Below are 22,819 nucleotides of genomic sequence, written 5' to 3' on the forward strand. Positions count from 1 at the left end.
GTACCTCATGCCGCTCACCTCCTGGCCTTGACCATAGCATCGCGACCTAGCATACCAGCGACGGCTGCAGCCTACCTGGGGACCGGGACCTGTCGGCGTAGAGCACCAAGCCACCGCGGGATTGGAAAGAGGAGACCGAGCCTTAGAAGGACACGCGTTCGCAAATTTTCATAAAGAGGATAATATCAACAAAAGACATCACAGACCCTTTACATGCCCCCACGGGGCCCGTTTCGATTCCTCGCAGGGAACATGAAAGAAGGGAGTTCCTAGGAGCTCTATCTACACACACACCGAACATCGCCGACGCCATCATCAATAGTGGGCCTCCGGAGGCCGGCGCCAACCCCATCCAGATCAGCGACGGCGGTGGCCGGACGCTGCAGCCTTGCTCCGGGCCCAGCGAGAGCTCGGGGGCACGTAGCTGTCGTCGCTTGTCTCCGGAGTCTCGACGAGCTCGGGAGAGTCACTGGACCACCAGGAGTCACCACTGTCACTGGAGGTGCTGCTGCCGAGCCCAGCGGCAGGCTCGGTGTCGGCCGCTGCGCCATCCTGACGACCCCCTTTAGGACAACACGGCGGCCTTCCTTGTCGAAGACCTTGAAGAACATCGTGGAGGCGTCGTCGTACCTGAAGTGGATGGCGAGGGCGCCTTCCGCACGGCAGACTCGGGCGACCTTGCCCCAGCCACGAGTCATGAAGATCCTCCTGGAGGAGATGGCTTCAACCTCCGCTCCAGTCGTCGGGGCGTCGCGATCGGCGTGCTGCAGCCAAAGCTCAAGGGGACCTCTCGGCGGCGAAGAACTACGGGAAGCGAATCCAAGTGCTCGGAGGCATCACCTCCCACAACACGAATTCGCGCGAGGAATCCATGGCATGGACCCCTGGGGTGACGGCATGTGTCACCACGGTGCGGCAACCACGGCCCTGGCGCTGGTGGTGGCACTCTCGCTCCTCCCTCCGGAGCCCCCTGCTTGGGCGTACAAGGGCAACGGATACCCCAGAGGTGGCCGCTCGTACCATGGCCGCGACACTTCCGGCCTCACGATGATGTCGCGACGATGAGACAACCTCTTCTTCGACGGAAGTGGCTCGGGCTCGTTGAGGGGAGTCTTTCCCTTCTCCGCGGCCGAGAACCTCCGTATCGGCGCCCTGGTCGATGCAGCAAGCAGTGAAGCGAGGAAGAAGGAGCGGGAGAAGCAAAGGGAGATATGGGTGACGGAGGCTCCGCCCCCCCCCCCCTCTTCCCATTTATAGCCAAGGGGAGGCCAACCACCGGCCTCCATGATCTAAGGTAATAATGACCTTTTTCTGCATGGAGCAAGAACTCGTCAAGTCGGGCAGTTGCCGAGGCAGCGTGGGGAAGCGGAGACACCCACGTCCAATCAATCGCCACGCGCCAACCGTGGCCGCAGGCTGTTGGGGCCCGCGGCGCCCCGCACTTGTCCTTTGGATTCGCCTCGAAGCCAAGCCCGAGCGCGCCGTGAACCCGGGGGCTACTGTCGGGATTCTGGGAACGGGGGTCCCCAGACTTGCCTGCCTACGGCCTGCGGCATGGCTCCATCAGCGGCCCTGTACGGCTCATCTTCACCAACAAACACTCAAGACCCTCGCGAGGGGCCAAGACTTGCGAGGCGGACGACGCAAGACCTCCTCAGGGGCGGCCTCACCAGGCTGGCTTGCGAGGGGCGGAGAGATCAAGGCAAGGTACACCTTGCGAGGTTCCAGTGACGCAAGCCATGATGACTGGAGCCAGGCGGGCGCCAGCGCGCGTAGTGTCCTCGTTTCCTCTTTGGTGCTAAAGAGACAAGCGCAGGCGAGGAGTCCCAGGGCATCAGGCAAAGGTTTCCATATCGGTGCAACAAGACCAAGACCAGTAGGACAGCAAGGCGGAGGTCACCGTGGAGCCCAAGATGGCGTCACCACCAGAGCCTTTGGAAGGCGAAGACTACTTTTGTCAGGATAGCTTGTACTGGTTGTCCCCCTTCAAATTGGCCGTTGTGGGATCCCTTCCCGCCTAATATTTGGGAAGAGGGCCCAGACCTCTATATATAGGACTAGCCACCACCTCAGGAGATAGCGTCAACTCACCAAGCACAAGAACACCCCACCTCAGGAGGTTGTTCTTCCCTTGTAACTGTTCATCCTCAGCCCAAGAGGCAATCCACCACACCACACTGGAGTAGGGTATTACACCACATCGGTGGCCCGAACCAGTATAAACTCTTGTGTCTCTTATTCTTTGGGTTCGTCGAGCTAGGCCGTGAAATCATGATGTGTGCGAGCTAGAGGGGGGGAGATCTTTGTGCGCACCCCAGTGTTCGAACCTCAAGGGTTTTGCCGGAACCCGAAATCCGACAGTGATCTAGGGTCATTTCGGACAAATCAGGCCGGGTTGCCTCCTGGCTATAAATAGCCCACCCCCTACACCATAAATTGGTGGCTGCTCAGAGTTAGTGCATGACTTTTGTCGTTTGAGAGCAACCCACCTCCGAAGCGTTTGAGAGAGTTCCTGGTGAGGACAAAGCCCAAAACACCCAGAGCCAAAGAGTGTTAGACATCACTAAAGTCTTTCTGTCTGCGTGATCTGAAGACTTGTTACACTTGAGGACTGTGAATCCTCCAGCCGGTTAGGCGTCGCGTTCTGAGCATCCAAGAGTCATTGTGGATTGCCGGTGAACGAAGTCTGTGAAGGTTTGGAAGTCTACCTTGAAGACTTACCAGAGTGATTGGGCGAGGAATGTGTGTCCTTAGCTCAAGGAGAATAAGGTGAAGACGCGGTCTTCTAAGTTGAATCTCAGCCTCCCTAACCAGACATACAGCTGTCACAGCAACTGGAACTGGTCTACCAAATTCGTGTCCTCTCCAGGCAACTGGTTCTATCCTTCTCATCTCTTTACTTTACAGTTGTATTCATGAAGTCATTGCCTGCTTGCATGATTTGATTGGCTTCACTGTGTGAAGACTGTTCGCTATCTTCATACTATCTTCCATCCTAATCCATACTACCTAGCTGCTGATAGTCTTCGTACTTTCACTTCATTGCTTACTAGACTGTGGCTTGTCTAGTGTAGTCTACCTTCCGTTACATATCAATAGGTTCATTTCTATCGTTTGTCTTCAAAGCCCCCGTGTTTTGAAGTCTTTCATAAAAATCGCCTATTCACCCCCCCCCCTCTAGTCGATAACTAGCACTTTCACGATTGCTGCCATTACCCTCTATAGCCGCCATCTCCATCTCCAAAACCATCTCCATCTCTATAGTCTTTGTACCCACAGCCACAACCATAAACTTGTAATTAAGTGTACTTCACATACAACGACATTGTAAGACTATTGTCAATCATTCATCTTCAAGTACCATCTACAATGTCTTTTGCATGTGATCTATATTTATGGTGTGTGAGTAATCCCCTCAGGCTAAGGGCTGCGGCATAGCCTTGGAGCCCACGTATTCTCATTGTATCGTTGGTTTACTTTAAAGTAATATTATTTCTATGTGTTATGTGTCACACACCAATTCACATAATTGATGCATCGCATGTGGCAGCCCAGGAATCACTGTAGCACGAGCCTTAATAAATCTTGACATCACAACACACACATACAACTATAAGGGTTCATACAGTTCTTAATGTAAGGCTTGATACAACAAGCTCCTAAGAACAGAGTAACTTATCATATTACAATGGAAGACTTTAACTGGGGCACCCATGGATTTGGATGGACTCCATTCCGAAAGGCTCTAGCTGGACCACTACTCCCTAGCACACTCTCGACCAGTTCCTTCCGACAGAAGGAAGATGAATCCTTGCTTCACACCCGACCACAAAAATGAGCCAGTGAGTACTTTGAAAGTACTCGCAAGTAAACCCAAAATAACAATATAACAGTATCACTAAGTGAAGTAATATATGGCATGGAAACAATATCATGACAATTCTAGCAATCATGACATGGCATACCTTATCTAGCAAACAAGAAGATAAAGCATACAGATAATTATATAATGTTTCAATTGTTTGTGATGATCATCCTGAGATCATAAACAAACTCTCATGGTCCCCAAGACCAACATTTCTCACGCTTGGTTCCTCAACAGCCAAATGGATTTGGCAAAGATATTTTGGAAATGCTCTTCAAATAACAATGTTTACCCATCCATGCACATGTACATGCTTCATGGGTAACCACCAAGTCCAGATCTCTTCAGGACTCAAGCACAAAAATTTCTTCTGGCTAATTCTAGATGTCAGTCTAAATACTAGAGCTATGTACATGCTTCTCTGGGTAACCACCAAGTCCAGATCTCTTCGGGACTCAAGCACAAAAATTTCTTCTGGCTAATTCTAGATGACAGTCTAAATACTAGAGCTATGTACATGCTTCTCTGGGTAACCACCAAGTCCAGATCTCTTCAGGACTCAAGCACAAAAATTTCTTCTGGCTAATTCTAGATGACAGTCTAAATACTAGAGCTATGTACATGCTTCTCTGGGTAACCACCAAGTCCAGATCTCTTCGGGACTCAAGCACAAAATTTTCTTCTGGCTAATTCTAGATGACAGTCTAAATACTAGAGCTATGTACATGCTTCTCTGGGTAACCACCAAGTCCAAATCTCTTCAGGACTCAAGCACAAAATTTTCTTCTGGCTAATTCTAGATGACAGTCTAAATACTAGAGCTATCTACATGCTTCTCTGGGTAACCACCAAGTCCAAATCTCTTCAGGACTCAAGCACAAAATTTTCTTCTGGCTAATTCTAGATGACAGTCTAAATACTAGAGATATCTACATGCTTCTCTGGGTAACCACCAAGTCCAAATCTCTTCAGGACTCAAGCACAAAATTTTCTTCTGGCTAATTCTAGATGACAGTCTAAATACTAGAGCTATCTACATGCTTCTCTGGGTAACCACCAAGTCCAAATCTCTTCAGGACTCAAGCACAAAATTTTCTTCTGGCTAATTCTAGATGACAGGCTAAATACTAGAGCTATGTTAAAAAAGGAAGGGGTTTTATCAAAAAAGGAAGAGGAAGATCTTGTGTTGCTTAAGTACTATGTTGCTTGTTGTCAAGCTTGGATAACAGATCACATGTAATCTTGTTATGGCTGTTTTATTCCTGGAGCTGGAATTGGTTAATTTTTAACCGGTCCAATGATTGTTTTCCTTTCTTCTCTTTCTTTCCCCTCCTATTGTAACTTACTCATACTTTTATAGTTTTATATATACCTTCAAGAAAAGCTTTTACATAAATTAGTAGGAACGTCGGAATCAAACAGATCTGATGTTTTCTTGCCTCGGCAAACTAGGCACCGCAAAATTGCTGGCGAGGTCCATGGTAGCATATTAAGATGGAATCTCCTTGGTGGACACTACAACTACAAAACCAGAAACTAGGAAGTAGGGAGAAGAAGATGAGCTGGATTGAAAGGGAAAGAGATGACATGATGATGGCTACACAAGGTTCCCGATGCGCTTCAACTTTCCACATCCACAAGCCATCAGGCAGGGTGTTTACACACATCTTCCCGACAAGATCAGCATCCCTGTCGATCGTCCTAACCCTTGAGCAAGATCTGCAGAATCATCAAATACCATCTACAATTTGAAACATCAAACATGGAGCTGGCCACTACTCTGTTGCTGTCTCACGCCGCTCTGGTTGATACTACCTATGAAATTCCTGTAAATTTTAGTGCGTTTCAAGCGGGACCTAAGAAGATTGCAGACATAGCAACTCACATTCAGATGTCTATACTCTCATTTTTTGCGAATTAAAAGTAATTCAGATGTGTATACTCAAGCAAAAGAAGCCAAGCATTTCTCATTAGAGTAGCGATACATTAAAAGTAAGACATACAGGGCAGCTAATTTCCGCATGTGTCTTGGGATCTGACGAAGCCTAAGTAAAACAACAGCATGAGAAAAGTGTTATTCCTCTGCGCTACCAAGTTTTCAGCTGAGACGGATGGCTGCAAATGCCATCTTCTAGTCCGGGGTCCGTCCGGCGGCACTACTCCGGCTTCCTTCCTCCTAGAACTAGAAGAAGGCTCGGCTTCCGTAGAACACCTTGGGAGATTTCTCCTGCGCAGCCCCTGCCGTCGGTTTCTTCGCCGCCGCGCTCGAGTCGGTGCCGCTGGAATCCGTGGGCGAGGCGGCGGCGGGGCCGCTCCCGCTCTTGTCGCTGCCATTGTCCATGTCCAGCGGGAGCTTCATCTTGGCCAGCGACTCCGTGAACTGCTGCATGCTCTTCATGTACATGTCCATGATCTCCTTCTGGTTCACCTGCACCTCCTCCGCGAAGTTGAAGCTCATCGCCGGCGGCGGCTTGTCCACCGCGTTCTCAGACACGGTGCTGGGCGAGTTCACCGCCGGGCTCTCCTGAACGGTGGGAGACGAATCGACCTCCGCCGCGTCCGAGGCCTTCTCCTTCTGGCCTGCTGATGAGAGGGCGTTTCCTGACGGCTCGGACGGGTTGGACTGCGGGGTGGCCGGGACGGCCGCGGCCGGGGACTCCGTGGTGGACACGCTGCTGGCTGCCGTCTCGCTCCGGAAGGCGCCGGCCGAGTCGGCGGTGCTGTAGTCCGTGGAGAAGCTCTGCACGACGCGCACGCCAGCGTCGTGGGACTCGGTGGCGGCGCCATCCACGTCCTCCGAGGTCAGGAGGCTCTCGGAGCTCTGCGTTTCCATGGCCGTGCACGGCAGCCCAACATATTCCGAGAGCATAATCTGGTTTTCCTCCACAAGATTCATGTCAGGGAACTCCATGTTCTCGTAGTCCTTCCCTGCGCCAGCGCCGGCTCCGCCGCCGGCGTTCTCGCACTCATCCGGATCGGCCAGCGCAGGCTTGGGCGTGGGCGAGACGGGAATGACATCGGGCACGACCCCGATGTACGAGAGCTCGAGCTCCAAGAACCCGGCCGGGGAGTGGAAGAGGTCGTTGGTGGAGAGCGGGAACTCGCGCGCGAGCGTGCCGCCCTCGGCGGCGACGACGTCCGGGAGCGGCACGAGCGCGAAGCCCAGCAGCTGGTCCTGCAGGTAGTTCTTGACCCGGCTGAGCATCCAGACCTCGCAGCGGAGCGCGGCGTCGACGTCCCCCGCGCGCACGCCGACGCGCACGGACTGGTCAAACACCGGGTTGCGGCCGCCGCCATTGATGACCTGCGTGGACGCCGCCGGCGCGCCCTCCCCCGGCAGCGAGAGGCGCGCGTACACGTCCTGCTTGTGGTAGATGCAGATGTTCTGGATGTCCCGCGCGCTCCGCACGTGCACGTCCACGTACCCGATCAGCTCCCCGCCCCCGTTCGTGCAGGCGGCCGGCGCAGAAACCGCCTCCATCTGCTGCTGCTGCTGCGACTCCATGATGAAGAAAGCACCTCCGCCGCTAGCTCCTCCGCAACTGCAACCAAGAAACAAGCACGAATCAAACGAAATCCATACAAGATTAGCGTTAATTCCCCAGCACACAGGTGGGAGAGCAGCTGGATGGTCAAAATCCAAGATTAGGTGCGCAAGCCGGAGATAAGGAACCGTCGGCGGACGCTTACCACTGTACAGCGAACCAAACCGGAACCGCACACCAGCCAGCCAACTCGATTCAACTCAACTCAACTACTCAAACATCAACCGGAGATAAAGAACTCCTCAACAAATTTCCATGCCAGGGAGAAGTCGATCGATGCATAGGTAGGTCCCCGTCCCAACCAAGGGAAAGCGCAAGCAAGAGCTCAAATCCCACGGAAAACAAGGAAGCAAACAAGAGGGGGGGACGTCCCTCAGACTCAGACTCAGAGCGTGCTTACCCAGCGTGTGTCTCGTCTGTCCCGGCGGAGAAGAAGCAGCAGCGCCACTGGAATCAGGCGGGGTCGGGAGAGAGGGCGAGGGCCGGGACGGGACGGGAGGGGCTCGAGGACGGATATAACGCCAAAGTCCAAAGGGAATTAGGGCAGTAGCACGGGATTTTTTTATAGCCCCCTCCCCGCCCTCTGCCTTTCTTTTCTACACCCTTTACCTAACTGCGCTCGCTTTTATTGCCTTGTTCGGCCTTAGCCGCCAGCCAGCCAGCCTCCACAGACAGTCCACAGCACAGCAGCCTAATCTACTCCTACAGGCAGGCTGATTGCTAATCTAACCGATGATATTATTGGCACGCTTAGCCGTAGATTATTCAGATCACGCGGTGGTAGTGTTCAAAAGCGGGCGGTGCCGCGGCCGCACACTTAGCCGTCAGGAGACTGCGCACGTTCCGGAGGCGTAGAAAATGGGGTGCCGCCGTAGCTTTAGAGAGCCGGGCGCATATACGGGTGGAAAATACGGGAAAGGGGTCGCGGGCAGGCGGGGAGCGCTTTGTTCCGCTGGTCTTTCAAGTTTCCACGGTGCGGAAAAGTCAGAGGGATTCTGCGAGCGCAAGCGGCCGCAGCGGGCCGGCCTGGGCTTGGAGCCTTGTGGCTGGCCGCAGCGCGTGACGGGGCCGGCCAATGGGGCGCCGCCACCTCCCTCCGTGGGTGGGCCCGCGGCGTGGGGGCGGGGGAGGCCTTTTGATGGGAGGCTGCGTTTCGTTTTTGTTTTTAATTGACGAGAACCGTCTGGGCTCGCTGAGCAGGAGGAAGGAGGAGAGGTTTCGCGGGCGCGCGCGCGGGTGGGTGTGGGTGTGGTTGTGGTTGGGCGCGTCGCTGTCAGTGGGGGACCCGGCGCGGCCGCACGCTTGCGCAGAGTTTTCAAAGCGGATATCATCCGCTTCTGCGGCCGCCATCATTCCTCGCCCGCGCCTCACCGATCCGAGGATGCATCCAATGCACCCATGCCGTAGATAGAACATTTCAAAAAATCCGAAGAAAAATCTAGAGCTCAACTAATGCTATGTACTACGTAGTATTAAGTGTTGAATTTTGTCATTTTCTTTTTCTGAGCTATCTTTCAAATTTTATTTTGAATTTTCATGACAACCTACGTTTGTGTTGTGTGAATGTGCTAGCTTTTTTTTTGTAATATTTCGATGCGAGTACGGTGCACCAGATATTCTCCGATCCATCGATCGCTTGCTCGCTCGTCCGCTGCCAAGCTGTTATTTTTACTCAATGGCCCCTGAAGAAACTTGTTTCGCCCACTGACAACTCAAACTTATTTTGCCGTCTGACCCCGCTTTAGCGTCTAATATCTTGGCGTCTAAAGTACCCGTGGAGTCAGAGTTCAATTTCTGGACTTGACATCGGTGCTCACATTTTTCTGATTTTATTTCAGGCATTCCAACGAGACGTTCTCGTCGATTATGAAAGAGTCTGTGACGACTTCGTTAATCTCAAGATGATATGCCGGCTCAGTCTCTCCGAGATGCTCATATGGGTAGGGTGTGCGTCGTGTGTTCATAAAGGTGAATGTGTGTATATACAAGTGTCTAGGTCTATATTGTGTTAAAAAGACAATAAGAGGATTGACAAACCAACCTATGATTAGATGGTTATAGGAGAACTATGGTATCCCAAACTCATCAGGGTCAAAGTATAAGACTTGATACTGGTGCTCATATTTTCCTGTATTTATTTCAAACCTTTCGACAAACTGCATTCCGTGAGAGATGCTCTTGTCGTCTACGAAGGCGTATGTAACGATCATTCTCAAGATGATACGCCGCTAGAAGGTGCTTATAGGTAGAACGTTAAATAATAGTAATAATAATAATAACAAAAAATGAGGATTGTTTCTGTCTGTCTGTCATAAAATTACCGCTGAAGTTGGCAGAAATTACAGCAATGCCACAGACAAGTAAAAAACCGGTTCTCTGTACTACGCCCGTTCGTGCTGCCCGCACTGGGTTAATGGGCCACGTTTGACCTCTGGGCCGGCCTGCCTCCTAGTGCAGCCCATTAGCTATTAGGAAAAAGAAATTCTCACAAAGAAAAAGCTGTTATGAAAAAGAAAAGTGAGTCCCTACAGCTCGAACCAACACACAACCTCACACACCATCGTGTATTTCTTCCTCTTTGAATTTTCCTGTCCGTCGGTAATAAGTACCCAAAAAATATTCAAAGGTCCTGTTGTATTTAACACATTACAGAGGCTCATACATATCCATATACACTCATCTCTATAAATATACGCGCGTACACTATATCCCTACGAACACCTCTGATAGACTGAACCAGCACATCGTCTTGAGATTGACGAAGTTGCCACAGACTCCTTCATAGTCAACGAGAATATCTTCTCCCACTGAACGCACATCGCCAGAAGGCACAAAATAAATTCAAAAAAATGCGAGCATCCAAGTTTGAGACTTGGACTCTAGTGGGCAGAGGATACTATAGGTTGGTTCGCATGACTTGTCTTCTTACCACTCGTGTCCAATTGGGACTCATGCAAGATTCGTTTTTCAATAGCCCAGAAATATGTAGTCCTCACTTCATACAAAGCAGAATCCATTATCTTTATATATATGCAAGTTGCCCTAATTTGCTGCCATGGACCAGCATGGGACGCCGTCATCATCCCCAATGCACCGAAGCTCACCTAGTTGAACCCTCACACCACTAAGAATGCATTAAGGAGTAGAATCCATTCAAATGAAGAGGAGCTCGAACCATGTATCATTGAGTACGAATTTGATCGTTCAATCTACACCGACCACTACAAGCCCACGACATGCTAGCTGGGAAAATTTTCAATTACTCGCACGCATCTACTCACCTACATTTTGCCAGCCTCCTAGATATTGTCGATCATCATATTACTATTATTGTCTGCGCGCACCATGTTCCATCCCATCGACATACATGACCCGAATGTTTCCAACTCCAGCGCAATAAGGAGCATGTGTTGGCAATACTACATGTTTTGAGAATTGCTGGTTGGAATATTGGAAGTAAAAGTCGCATATCACTAATATTGGAGCACCTAAATCTCACTTCATGGAATATTAGAGCAGAAATACTGGAACTGCGTGATTGACACCAGGATTGTTTTTTCTTCTGCATGTATGCTACATCCTCACTTTTTGCATCACGATATATTTGATGAGATCTAATCAAATTATTTGCAATGCAGTGTAATGCCAGTGAATTGATGTCCAATCCTATAAAACCATCTCGTTCGTAACTTTCACTTATTTGACTGGCAAAGAGGTAGATATTAGGAAGGAGATATGAGGTGTCTCTGAAGTTCAACATCTAATTCAAACATCACAAAAGATGAGAATTATAATTCAAAGGGATTAAATACTAACCTGCTAAATTCTTTTAGAAGAATTAACCAATTAGTATCTCGGTGAGTAACTTTGAACTAGCTACTAATTTTAAAATGTGTTTAGCTGCTAATTTTAAAATGGGTTGGCGTGTTAAAAGAGAAGACGTAGAGCCATGAGAGGTCTTGACGATGCTTATTGAGTTAGAGGTGTGTGATTTTTCTCACCCGTTGCAAATGCACGGGTGTATTTCTTAGTAACATAAACTTCATTATACGGTACTACCTTTATAGCTTAATATGAGGCGTTTTTGGACACTATATGACAGTGTCAAAAAAGATCTTATATTTTGTTATGAATGGAATACATTTTTGGCACTAGGATGAGCTAAGATGTTTTTCATTGTCCAGATATATAATTTTATTGTTAAATAAGAAGATATCTACATACAGAGAGTTGGTCCAATGTATAGTAAAACCCAAAAGAAAAAGCCTAAATTACAGACGAATCTGGATAAGGCCCAAGAAAAAAACAGCTGTTGTTGCTCACCAATCCAAGAGAACGAATCGACATAAATACCACACTGAAACAGTGCTACTACGATCCTAAAAAAAAAACAGTGCTACTACTAGTAACTTGCAAAATAAAACCGTCTGATTATTCTAAACCCCGGAATCAAATGCCTACGTGGTGCCGACCGCGCGTGAACACGGAGTAGTAATAATGAAGCGCTAGTACAGTAGTACTACTGGCAGATGCAGATCAGACGTAGCCCTCCAACGTTCGACTCAGAGAATCGAAGAGAGGTGCATGCACCCGGCCGCAGATTTCTTCCACTTTTTCCCCTGGTGAAGCAGTATCGCCTGCATTTTATTCCAAAGAAAAGAAAAAAAAGAGTATTCCATCGGCCACCCGGCGTGCAGGATATGGATCGAGATCCAGCCCATCTGCCGCTACAGCGAATTCTGGTTGCCATGGCGCCTAGCCTAGCCTGCTCTGCTACGGTGAAGGCGACATGGTCTGCGCCTTGTTTGATCATCACGTGTACTGTGTACGGGGCGAGGCATGATTGGAAGCACGGAGTACTCCCTTCATTTCACAACATAGTATTTCCTCTATCCCCGTGCTTCAACTTTGACCGTAAATTTAACTATCAAGATCGATTGCGGCGGGAGCAAAAAATATATCAGTGAATTCGTATTCGAAAAAAGTTTTCAATTATATAATTTTTTCTTCCGCCGCAATTGATCTCATTGGTTAAATTTATGGTTAAAGTTGAACCTCGGGATGCACAGGCACGCTATATTTTAGAATGGAGAAAGTATCGTATTGCTGTGCAATGCTAACCGTGTGGCGGTGCCACATGACGGGCGTTGGTAGGCGCCGGTGCAAGTGAGAAGGACGGGGGGTCCGGCGCCGGTGCAGCCGATCACGTGGTGTGACTTGCCGCCAAAACGGTCGTCGCTTTCCACTTGATTGAATGCGTGCGCCATGCCCGGCCGGTACGAGTCGTCGCGATTGACATGGTGGAGTGATAGATCATGGGACGATCCATTTCGTCTCTTTATGTTCGTTTAAATTGGCGCGGACAAAAGTGATGGCCTAACGCGTCGACCCAAATTTAAATCGTGTCCGTCTAGCGTCCGCGCCGACCCATTTCTGACTCAAAATTATGCCTGAAATGCGTCGGCGCGGACGTGCCGCGCGTCTCCTCACCGTCCGCCGCATCCACACCTGGCGGCCACCCAACCGCCACCGGTTGTCTTATTTATGATGACCACCGACAACGGGCCCACGCGTCAGCCGGTGAAAGCGTCCTTTTTTAACCACGCGTGCGGCGGGGTCGGCCTCATCTACTTCTTCCGTCCACATCTGGCCTCACAACACTCCCTTTGCTTCCTCGCCGGCGACCGCAAACCCTAGCGCGTCCATGGGCCTCTTCGGCAGCAGCAATGGCAAGGGCAAGGGCACCCCCGGCGCCTCGTCCTCCCGTGCTCCGCTCCCCCCCCTCCTCCTCCGGCGGCGACGCGTTTTCGCCCTGGTCGCCGGCGCCTGCACATCCCGGTGCACCAAGCGCGGTGGCACTGGAAGTACATGCAGCCATTGTCGTACCCCGATGTCACGCTGCCGCACCGTTGGCATTTGGATCCGCAGCGGATCCCGGCGCCGACGGTTCCGCGTACCCAACGGGCGCACGACGACGAGGTGCCCAGGCGCGCGCAGCTCACGCCGTAGCAGCGTCGGCTGCCAGAGTACGCCGCCGAATCCCCCAACTGGGAGGCGTGGTTCGCCCTTGAACACGAGAAGCAACGGCGCTCGGATATCGACGCCGTCCCGCCACCGTTCCCACCGCCGCCCCCGCAGGTAGAGCCAGAGGACATGGAGGCGGAGGCGGAGTACCAAGCCGCCCTCAAGGAGGCCCTGCAAGATGCGCACTGGAATGGGCTGGAGCAAGCCCTTGCCCTGTCGGCGGCGGGGAACTCCGTCCACACCCCGCTCTTCGTGCCACCGTCGCCACCCGTCCAGCCCAAGCCCAAGCTGGAGCCGGAGCCGACGCGTAAGCGTTCCCCGCCTCCACCCACTTGGCCAGTGGAGGCCTACTCGTGGACGGGTCAGTATCGCGAGTGGGTGAGCGCGCCTTCCGTCCACTTCGCTGCGACGCCGGAGAAGGAGGCGGCCCACCTCGCGCGATGGAAGGATCACTGGCTCCGCCAGGAGCAGGCCGACTGCGAGGAGTAGATGCGCTACGAGTTCATACTCCAACGCGATGCAGAGGCGCTCCGACTCGTGGAGGAGGAGGAGGAGCGCGCGGCTTGCCGCAATGTCGCCGCCGGAGGAGGCTGCCCTGGCAGCGTACCAGGCGGCGTTCGAGTGGGCTGGCCCTGCTCCAGTCTTCATCGACCTCACCGACGACGGCGACATCGACGACAAGGGCAAGAGCAAGGCCGACGGCGTCTAGGACAGCGTGCGGGGCGGCAGCAGGCGGGCCCAGACTTTTTCTAATGTTTTATTTAATGTTTATTAGATTTAGGTGGACCACTTCATGTTTAATTATATTTATTTTGTGCAATTTGTTATTTTTTTCACGACGGCACATTTGGGTTGGCCTTCCTGTTGGGCGATCAAGCCGATCCATTTTAAAATACGAACGCGCATGTCCGCCTGGCCAACTCAAACGAACAAAAAAAGTACGCGTCTGTTTGGGTCGCCCCGTTAAAGTTGCTTTTACGTACCTTGTCTACTTTCATTGTACTAGATGGAGTGTTAGTATTTCTCTTGGTTCACTAGCTCCCTTCACTGTCCTTACGTATTGGCTAAGACAGTTGAGTGACTGGAAACAACACTGAACGGAGAAGGCCGTCGCTTGACGGAACACACAAGACTTTCGGCACAGGGAGGGGGCACCGTACATGCGTGAGGATGGATTCGGTGGTTCACCGTGCATTCAACAGGGCTTCGGTCCGTGGCCCGGCCGGAAGACTGGTGGGCAAGGAGGAGGTCCCGGCCGCACCAGATCCATGGTCCCTGTGAAAACGCTTGACCCCAGAGAAGAAGTGCGCTAGTACAAGGCAACTGCACCGCCTCGCGTCCGCAGTCCGCAGTCCGCACGCACATGGCCGGCCAGTGCCGTTACGTACGGAGCAGCACGGGGGCGCGTCTCCATGCGTGGCGGGACACCATCATCATTCATTCATCAATCGCTTCCGCCATCACCACATGAAAACAAAGACGAGTTTGGCGGGCGTCCACGGCGCCGACGTTTCGCAAGTTTCTCCATCGGTGCAGCCCCCGGCACGGCCTCTCTCCCTCTTTCTTTCTTCAGGCTTCGTGCTGCAACTGGGCGTCGGCACAGCGCGCGTGCGTACGCGCGCAGTCTGTCACGCGACGACGAGGACACGAGCTACCGAACGCGCGAGCCCGCGTGAGCGTGTTGGGTCGGAAAAGAAGAGCGAGCGGAGCGGGTGATCTATTTTACAGATCACGGGCCGCTATAGTTTATGAATGAGCGCCAGGTAGGTAACGTCGGCTGCATATTTTATGGCCGGCGGCCGGCTGACTGACTGATGCCGATGCGCGACCCTTGTTGGCGAGCCGTCGGCGGCACCTCCAATTTGGAATGTACTACTATTCATGCATTTTCTATGTGCTGTGCTGACTGACCACACGGGCCACACTTAGCAGCATAAGTTTGCGAGAGGGCTTGCTCACGCTGTTTCTGACTCCAGCACAAAAACACAAGTGGTAGTTGCGCCTCTGAAAACTCCAAGCTATGGACGTGCATCTGCAAGCTGTTCCGGCTCAGAAAACAGAGATAAAAGACCCACCAAACCAGGGTCAAAACATGGCCTGCCAGCAGAGTCAAATAGCCTACGCCCTCTTCGCGTTGCCACTGGGTTGGTAAATGTGAACACACATTTCCACCGCAAAAGCGAGCGGTCAAGCAGATAGAATCGGCGTCAGCATCACTGTCACGTCCTAGTAAGCCATAGCTATAAACAACAACAGGAACACGAGGAGCGGGTCAGCTCTGGAGACCGGAGGACGCAGCCCAACAGCGCTCAACTGTGCTACGTCCACGGAACTTCGCCATCCCGATCCGTTAGCTAGGCGGGTCGTACTCTGACGCTAAATCAATGTAACAGGCGGCAACTCGGACACGGGTCACTCGGCCAGCTAGCCAAGACAACGACCCGAGATTACGAAAGCTGTGCGACGTACCGCCGGTCTGGGGCTTGTCCTCGGAGCCGAAACCTATCGCCAGCATCGCACGAACCCTTGCTGCCAAGGTTCGGCTGGCATTCCTGATCTTTGGCTCATGTGTTGCATCAGGAACCAGTGGTCGGGACAGGCCTATGTCGATCAGTCACAAAGGGGGCCACTAGTTATGACAGCCAGCCAGCTTAATCTTGAATGAATTGTTGAGTGCAACCATGGCATACCACACTGGCATGCATTGGTTCGCCATAGCTGTGTTACTGATCATGACCGCACCGCAGCTATCGCAGCGAACCAGTCACTGGAAGCAGCAGCTTCCATATGGATTACATCAGGTAAATAAGCTGAGTGCCGGAGCTACAAAATGGTAGAAACAGACCAATTGGAGCAGGAGAAATCGGGGAACAAACAGTCTGCGAAACTAGTCACGCTAAAAAGATCATAAAACGGAACTGGGGGGATTTGGACTCCAAACATCAAGTAAAAAAGACATGGTTTGGCTATCCAACATTCCCCTATAACCTCGCGAAGCCAAGCCGGCATTACCATATTACCGCCCTAACATACATCCTGTACACAGCTACAACCCGACACCACACATATAACCGAGCAGCAATCCATGTCCTCTCCTAAGATAACCTGGATGCTCCTCTCAACTGATGTTAGTGACCAACCATCTAACCTTCCATCGCTCGCTGTCGCAGACCACATATGTATTCACATAACCCAGCCAAGAGCCGGCCGTTATTTACACATGATCATCGCGCCCCGTCCCATCCATATAGGGCTGCTCTGTTCTCGACGCCAAAATCAAGAACGGAGCCGGCGAGGTGAAAGACAAACCAAGCATTACTTTCTGCATTTCACCATACCAGTGCTGCATTGCATTACCTAGCCAAGCTCGTAGCTTCGTCGCATGACCAGCGCGTCACCGAGCCATGCTCGTAGCTGCGCCGCCTGGTCCGGCTCGGCAGCCACCGCCCCCTTGTCGCTGCTCGCGCAAGTAACCTAGCAAGGTCTCAGACTGCAAATCACACAACCAAACGTATAAGTGGCTTGGAATTCAGGAATGATTTTCAGCTTGAGCAAAATATAATATAAGGCATACACGGGGTGTGATCCCTCTTTTCGAAAAAAAATAAGGCACGCATGAGGATCAGATTAGTCATGGCAAAGTAGACAGACTCTAGTGGCGAAACTTATAATTATAAGCACGTACACGAGTATTTCAGTGGGAAATCTCAAGCACATGGTTTCGCACGGAATTTTAAGCTTGCCCGGTTTCTAGTGACACCAAGCATTGTTTACGGAATTTTAAGAACTGTAGTTTTGACTTGGTGGCCTCTTTGATCTGTAGGAGAGAGGGCACTCATCCTCCTGTACTTCCAAGGTTTAGCAGATTCAGGACTGTACTCAACAAGTGTGAAATTAAGCAAGTGCGGATCTCGATCATGTGAACTGAATGTACAAGTCAACACCTCCTTGATCAGTAGTAGTACAAGGCAATGCATACAACTAGCGTGATGAAACACGTGTTGATTTGGATGTTTTTGAAGACCAGGTAGTAGAAATCTACCTAAACTCAGGTACACGCACGCTGTCATTCTACCGGTCCAGAGTTAATACATTTTCCAGTACTGTCAATCGGACTTCAATCAAACTCTAACTGATTAATTCGTTGCACACTGTTCAGTACAATGACAGTGGCATCAAAAGCTCAAACCTTACACTGACAAGTTAAAACATTGATATATGAATGAGTACTCGTACTAATCGCCAATTGTTATCGCTAAAATAAAATTCGGCAAATCACATCCAATTTCAGCATAACATTTGTAATGAGAGGGTTAGAACGTATACCTTGTGCTTTGCACGAGCAGAGCCGGACTGCGAGAGCGCAACGAGCGGTGGGATCGCCCCTTCTCGGACGAGAAGCGCACAATTGCTGGAGCACTCGGAGCACAGCTGAAGCAGAGCGACCACGGCGAACTCCTTCTCCCTCGCAGGGCCGTCCTCGATGGTCTCGACCAGTGCGGGTATCCCACCGGCTTCCACCACAGCGTCGCGGCCCTCGGCTATGCTGGCGAGGCTGGCAAGGACCACCATTGCCTTCTCCGACGTCCCGGTGCCGCGCTCGCCGATGAGGTGCACGAGCGGCACGACGGCTCCGGCGCTGACGGCACGCTCCTTGTTCCGGCGCGCCGAGCAGAGACGGTAGAGCGTGGTGAGCGCGTCCTTCTTTCCCCGGGTGGAGCCCGCGGAGAGCAGCGCGACGAGCGGCGCGATGGCGCCGCACGCGCCGATGGTGGCGCGGTTCTCCTCGATGCCCGACAGGCTGAGCAGCGCGCACGCGGCATTCTGCTTGGCGGAGGCCGTCCCGGTCCGCAGCGCGTAGACGAGCGGCTTGATGGCGCCCGCCGCCGTGATGGCCGAGCGGTTCCGCTCCTCCAGGGACAGGTTGAGCAGCGCCGTCACGGCGTTCTCCTGCGCCACCGGGTCGGTGCTCCGCAGCAGCGGCACCAGCGCCGGGATCGCCCCGGACACGCCGACCAGCTCGCGGATGTCGGAGCGGTGCTTGGCCAGCAGCCTTATCCTGGCCGCGGCCGCGCGGCGCGCGTCGGGCGCGGCGTCGGGCCCCAGCGCCTGCACGCACGCCAGAACGAAGGGCTCCACGCGGTCCAGCGGCGCCGCGTCCGCCGACAGATCCATGGACTCGAGGTCGTTCAGATCCACGGCGGCGAGGTCCGGCGCGTCGGATCTGGGTGTGGCGGCGGCCGCGGCCAGGCGCTCGAGCTCCCCGGAGATGTCGGAGTTGAAGCTGGAGTAGTCGGAGAAGTCCCGGGACAGCTCGAGCATCTCCGTGGCGGCCGCGTTGGCGGAGGAGGACTTGGCGACGGCCGCCGGGTGCGCGGGCCCCGCGGTGGCCGCCAGCTCGCTGAGGCGGAAGTCGATGACGGAGTCGGTGAGGTTCTCGATGTCCGAGTCCCCCTCGTCGGCCGCGGCCGCGGCGCGCGGGCGGGAGCTGGGCCCCGGGGGCGAGTCCGGGTGCAGCAGCGCGGAGCGGATGGTGCGCATGGAGTGGCCCGGGCGGCGCGGCGCGCACGGCCTCTGCTTGGGCGAGAGGATCTGGGAGCCGGCGAGCGACACCATGGCTGGCTGGCGTCGGCGGGCGGAGTGATGATGGAGGGAGGGGGGGGGGGGGGGGGGGGGGTTGGGCTGCCCGGTGTCCTGCTAAAATGCGTAGACGTATACGTACGGTGATGCCCGTGCGCGGACACAGTTCACCCACTAGGCGCGCGCCGTGGATCTTTGTAGCCCCCGCCTCCGGGTTGACGACGGCCAGGTGTCGACGCGCCGCTGAAAATCTCACCCCGCTTCCCGCACTTGTCGCGTGGCGCCGCTCGCCGATGACGTGCGGGGCCCGTTGCGGAGCTGTCAGTGGGAGGAGTGTGCGGTGCGGCGTGGGGGCAAGGCAGCAGTCGGGGAGGAAAGCGCCATGGGTAGGGGCAGTGGGCAGGGGCTGGCCACCGCCGGTTTACTTTACTTTTTGGTGGCCGTGGAAGCAAGGAATCGCTTGTTTTCCGTTTGTTTGTTTTGTTCCCGCCCGTGCCGCGTTGGGCGCGACGGCGTCGTCGTATTGTCTCGTGCGACACGGACGGCCGGCTTCGACCTCCGCCTCCGCTCCGGATGGCACCATGGCGGGCGGGGACGGCTGGCCGTGAAACCTGAGCCGTGGTGCCGCTTTTTCCCGGGGGAGCGGTCGGGCGGTCAGTCAGGCAGCGCACGCGGGACAGCGGGACGCGAGGTGGACGCCTTGCACGCGTCGTGGTAAGTGATAATAGCCACTCGGGGGGTCAAAAGGGGTCATCACGGGGGCGTTCAGGAGCGCACGTGTTTTTTTTTAGCATCAGTACAGACACAAGCGCTCATATACACGCGCATACACTCACCCTATGAACGCACACACGCACACCCTATCCCTATGAGCACATACGCACACCCTATCCCACCATAGGCGCCTCGTCGTCGACGGGAACGTCTCCTCTCACTGAAAGCGCATCGCCGGAAATTCTGAAATAAATCCAGGAATAATGCGAGCACCAGGATTTGAGCCCTCATGGGTTGGGGATGCCACTGTCCACCTAACCAACTCAACCACAGGTTGATTCGCCAGGAGCGCGTGTGTTGTGGTTGTGGTTGTGGGGGGAGCTCTGTGAAAGCATGAAGATTTCACCCGGGAAAAGTTACGGCGGGGCAGGGGCGGCCACGGTGTGTGGCGCGGTGGCGACACTGGTGTGACCGGCGCTGGCGGGGTGTTTTTTCTAATCGGCGGTTCTTTTGTTAACCACACGGCATGATGCCTTTTCCGCACGCACGGATCTTGTAATGATGTTACCCATGTATGGTGTGGTTTTCTTTTACCGTAAAACTATCTGGCGAATGTTTGCTAAGGGTGAGATACCGGTGAACGCCTCCGGAGGCACACAATCTAGATCCAATGGATGGCAGTTTTCAGCAATTTGTGTAGTAATGAATAAACAATGGTGAGTAACAGGCCTTGGTTGACCGGCCGAAATTTTGGTCGGTCGCCGCGCAAGCGTACGGTGCGACCATTGGCAGTCATGTGTTCTGCTCCTCCCGCTTCATCCTCCTCCCAACCCCCCCCCCCCTCCCCCCTGCATACTACACTATGGATTAATTAAGATTAGCAAGTATACATGCCCACTACTAATTATAACATATGTCTTGATGATTAGATTAGCAAAATTATATAAAAAAAGTGGTTTTTTAAATAGCAAAGAAGACTTTGAACTTTTTTGAATTTTGTATTAAAGAAAACAAAAACAAAGAACACACTAAAGAAACAACGAACGAAAACCCGTTGAGGAGGATGTTCCAAAAACTTTCCCAAGACCGAAACAGTGTGTAAACTGCTATCGCTAAATCGGTCGTCCAATTATAGCATCGCTAGCTCCATGCCTATGCGATTCAACGGCAATCTGTCGCATGGAGCGTCATATAGGAATTGCGCAGGAGCTCTCTTAGGTCATATCTAAACTTTGCAAGGTCAGACGCTGATCATGTGAGAGTAGCGCGAGGCCCAGGACTAGGAATGGGCTTTCTCACGAGGCTTCTCTTTTTTCAGATTTTAGGTTTGAGGGGTTGGGGGAGGCACGCAATCCCTAGAGAGCTCCTCCTCAGCACCTTCTGTCCAATCCCTACTGGCCGCTGGCTGCGGCAAACTGTCGGGCAATCTCACAGAGTAGCGATGCTAGCGACGAATATGGGCCGGCCCACTTCGGGATTTACACAAGTGCGGCCAACCGGTTTTGGGAACCTTCTAGAAGGTTCCCTCAACCGATTTTTTTTTCCTATGTTGCTTCATTTTCGGTTTTTGGCTTTCCATTTTATTTATTTTTCGTTTTTTCCTTTTCCTTTTCCTTTTTCTTCGTGTTTCTTTTTTCTGTTTCTTCTTTTTTTTCTTTCCTTTTCCTTTTTCTTATTTTTTCAAGTTTATTTCCTTCTCAAAATTGATTAGAAATTTAAAAATGGTTGCATTTAAAAAAATGATTCCTTTTCTCTTGCTCAAAATTTGTTCAGGATTTCAAAATAATGTTTCCATTTAAAAAATCGTTCAAATTTTAAAGAAAATTGTTTGTATTTTCAAATTTTGTTCGGGAGTTTAAAAAAATGTTCCCATTTCAAAATTTGTTCATGAATTTCAAGAAAGTTACATATTTTCAATTGTTGTCTGGTAGTTTCAAATTTTGTTCACAAATATTAAATAATGTTTGTGTTTCAAATTTTGTTCGGGAGTTTAAAAGAATGTGCGCAAATTTGAAAAAATGTTTGTATTTTCAAATTTGTTTAGGAGTTCAAAAAAATGTTCCCATATTTCAAAAAAATTGCGTATGCCTAAATTATTTTTGCATTTCAAAATGTTCCAGCTTTTTCAAAAAAATGTTCGCGTTTTCAATTTTTTGGGGATTTTAAAAAATGTTCCTTTTCCTAAAATTTCTTGCATTTTTATAAAGTTTGAGTTTTTGTAAATTTTAGTCGCAATTTTTCAAATTGTTCACGGTTTCACTAAACATTCACGTTTTTTTAGAAAATTGTTTTGCGTGCAAATAATTAAAAGCGTTCGGTTCTGCGCTCGATATGGTTCTTAAGTTTATGCGTTGTGTGTTTCACAAGGTAGGTCGCTAGCTCAACTGGCTAGCAGGAGTTCGTCGGAATCATGTGTTCGCTAGTTCGATCGCTGCTTAGTGAATTTTTTTCTCTAACGCTTCGTTTTCGGTTTTATACTGGTCGTTAGTGTTGGAAATATGCCCTAAAGGTAATAATAAATTGGTGGTTATTATATTTCCTTGTTTATGATAATCGTTTATTATCCATGCTAGAATTGTATTGATAGGAAACTCAGATACATGTGTGGATACATAGACAACACCATGTCTCTAGTAAGCCTCTAATTGACTAGCTCGTTGATCAATAGATGGTTACAGTTTCCTGACCATGGATATTGGATGTCGTTGATAACGAGATCACATCATTAGGAGAATGATGTAATGGACAAGACCCAATCATAAGCCTAGCACAAAGATCGTGTAGTTCATATGCTAAAGCTTTTCTAATGTCAAGTATCATTTCTTTAGACCATGAGATTGTGCAACTCCCGGATACCGTAGGAGTGCTTTGGGTGTGCCAAACATCACAACGTAACTGGGTGGCTATAAAGGTTCACTACAGGTATTTCCTAAAGTGTCTGTTGGGTTGGCACGAATCGAGACTGGGATTTGTCACTCCGTGTAGCGGAGAGGTATCTCTGGGCCCACTCGGTAGGACATCATCATAATGTGCACAATGTGACCAAAGAGTTGATCACGAGATGATGTGTTACGGAACGAGTAAAGAGACT

General features: G+C 51.6%; 2 protein-coding genes across 3 annotated transcripts; both read right to left on the reverse strand.

The window, feature by feature from the left end:
- Positions 1-5,802: 5,802 nt before the first annotated feature.
- On the reverse strand, positions 5,803-8,000 carry LOC125536479 (uncharacterized). Of its 2 annotated transcripts, none has more exons than XM_048699707.2 (2): positions 7,811-8,000; positions 5,803-7,407 (listed from the first exon to the last, which is right to left on the reverse strand). In XM_048699707.2, exon 2 carries the CDS (start codon positions 7,368-7,370, stop codon positions 6,048-6,050), a length of 1,323 nt encoding a protein of 440 aa, XP_048555664.2. In that variant the 5' UTR covers positions 7,371-7,407; positions 7,811-8,000; the 3' UTR covers positions 5,803-6,047. The 2 variants fall into 2 exon arrangements, with proteins under 2 accessions (XP_048555664.2, XP_048555665.2); XM_048699708.2 differs by lacking the exon at positions 7,811-8,000 and adding an exon at positions 7,556-7,804.
- An 8,314-nt stretch (positions 8,001-16,314) lies between these two features.
- Positions 16,315-19,128, reverse strand: LOC147984374 (uncharacterized). The gene is made up of 2 exons (XM_087543520.1): positions 17,761-19,128; positions 16,315-16,924 (listed from the first exon to the last, which is right to left on the reverse strand). The coding sequence occupies exons 1-2, from the start codon at positions 19,048-19,050 to the stop codon at positions 16,829-16,831; spliced, it is 1,386 nt and encodes a 461-aa protein (XP_087399646.1). The 5' UTR covers positions 19,051-19,128; the 3' UTR covers positions 16,315-16,828.
- Positions 19,129-22,819: the final 3,691 nt, after the last annotated feature.

This window comes from Triticum urartu, chromosome 2A (assembly GCF_056163025.1).
Source record: "Triticum urartu cultivar PI428250 chromosome 2A, HENAU_Tu73, whole genome shotgun sequence".
NCBI classification, from domain to species: Eukaryota; Viridiplantae; Streptophyta; class Magnoliopsida; order Poales; family Poaceae; genus Triticum; species Triticum urartu.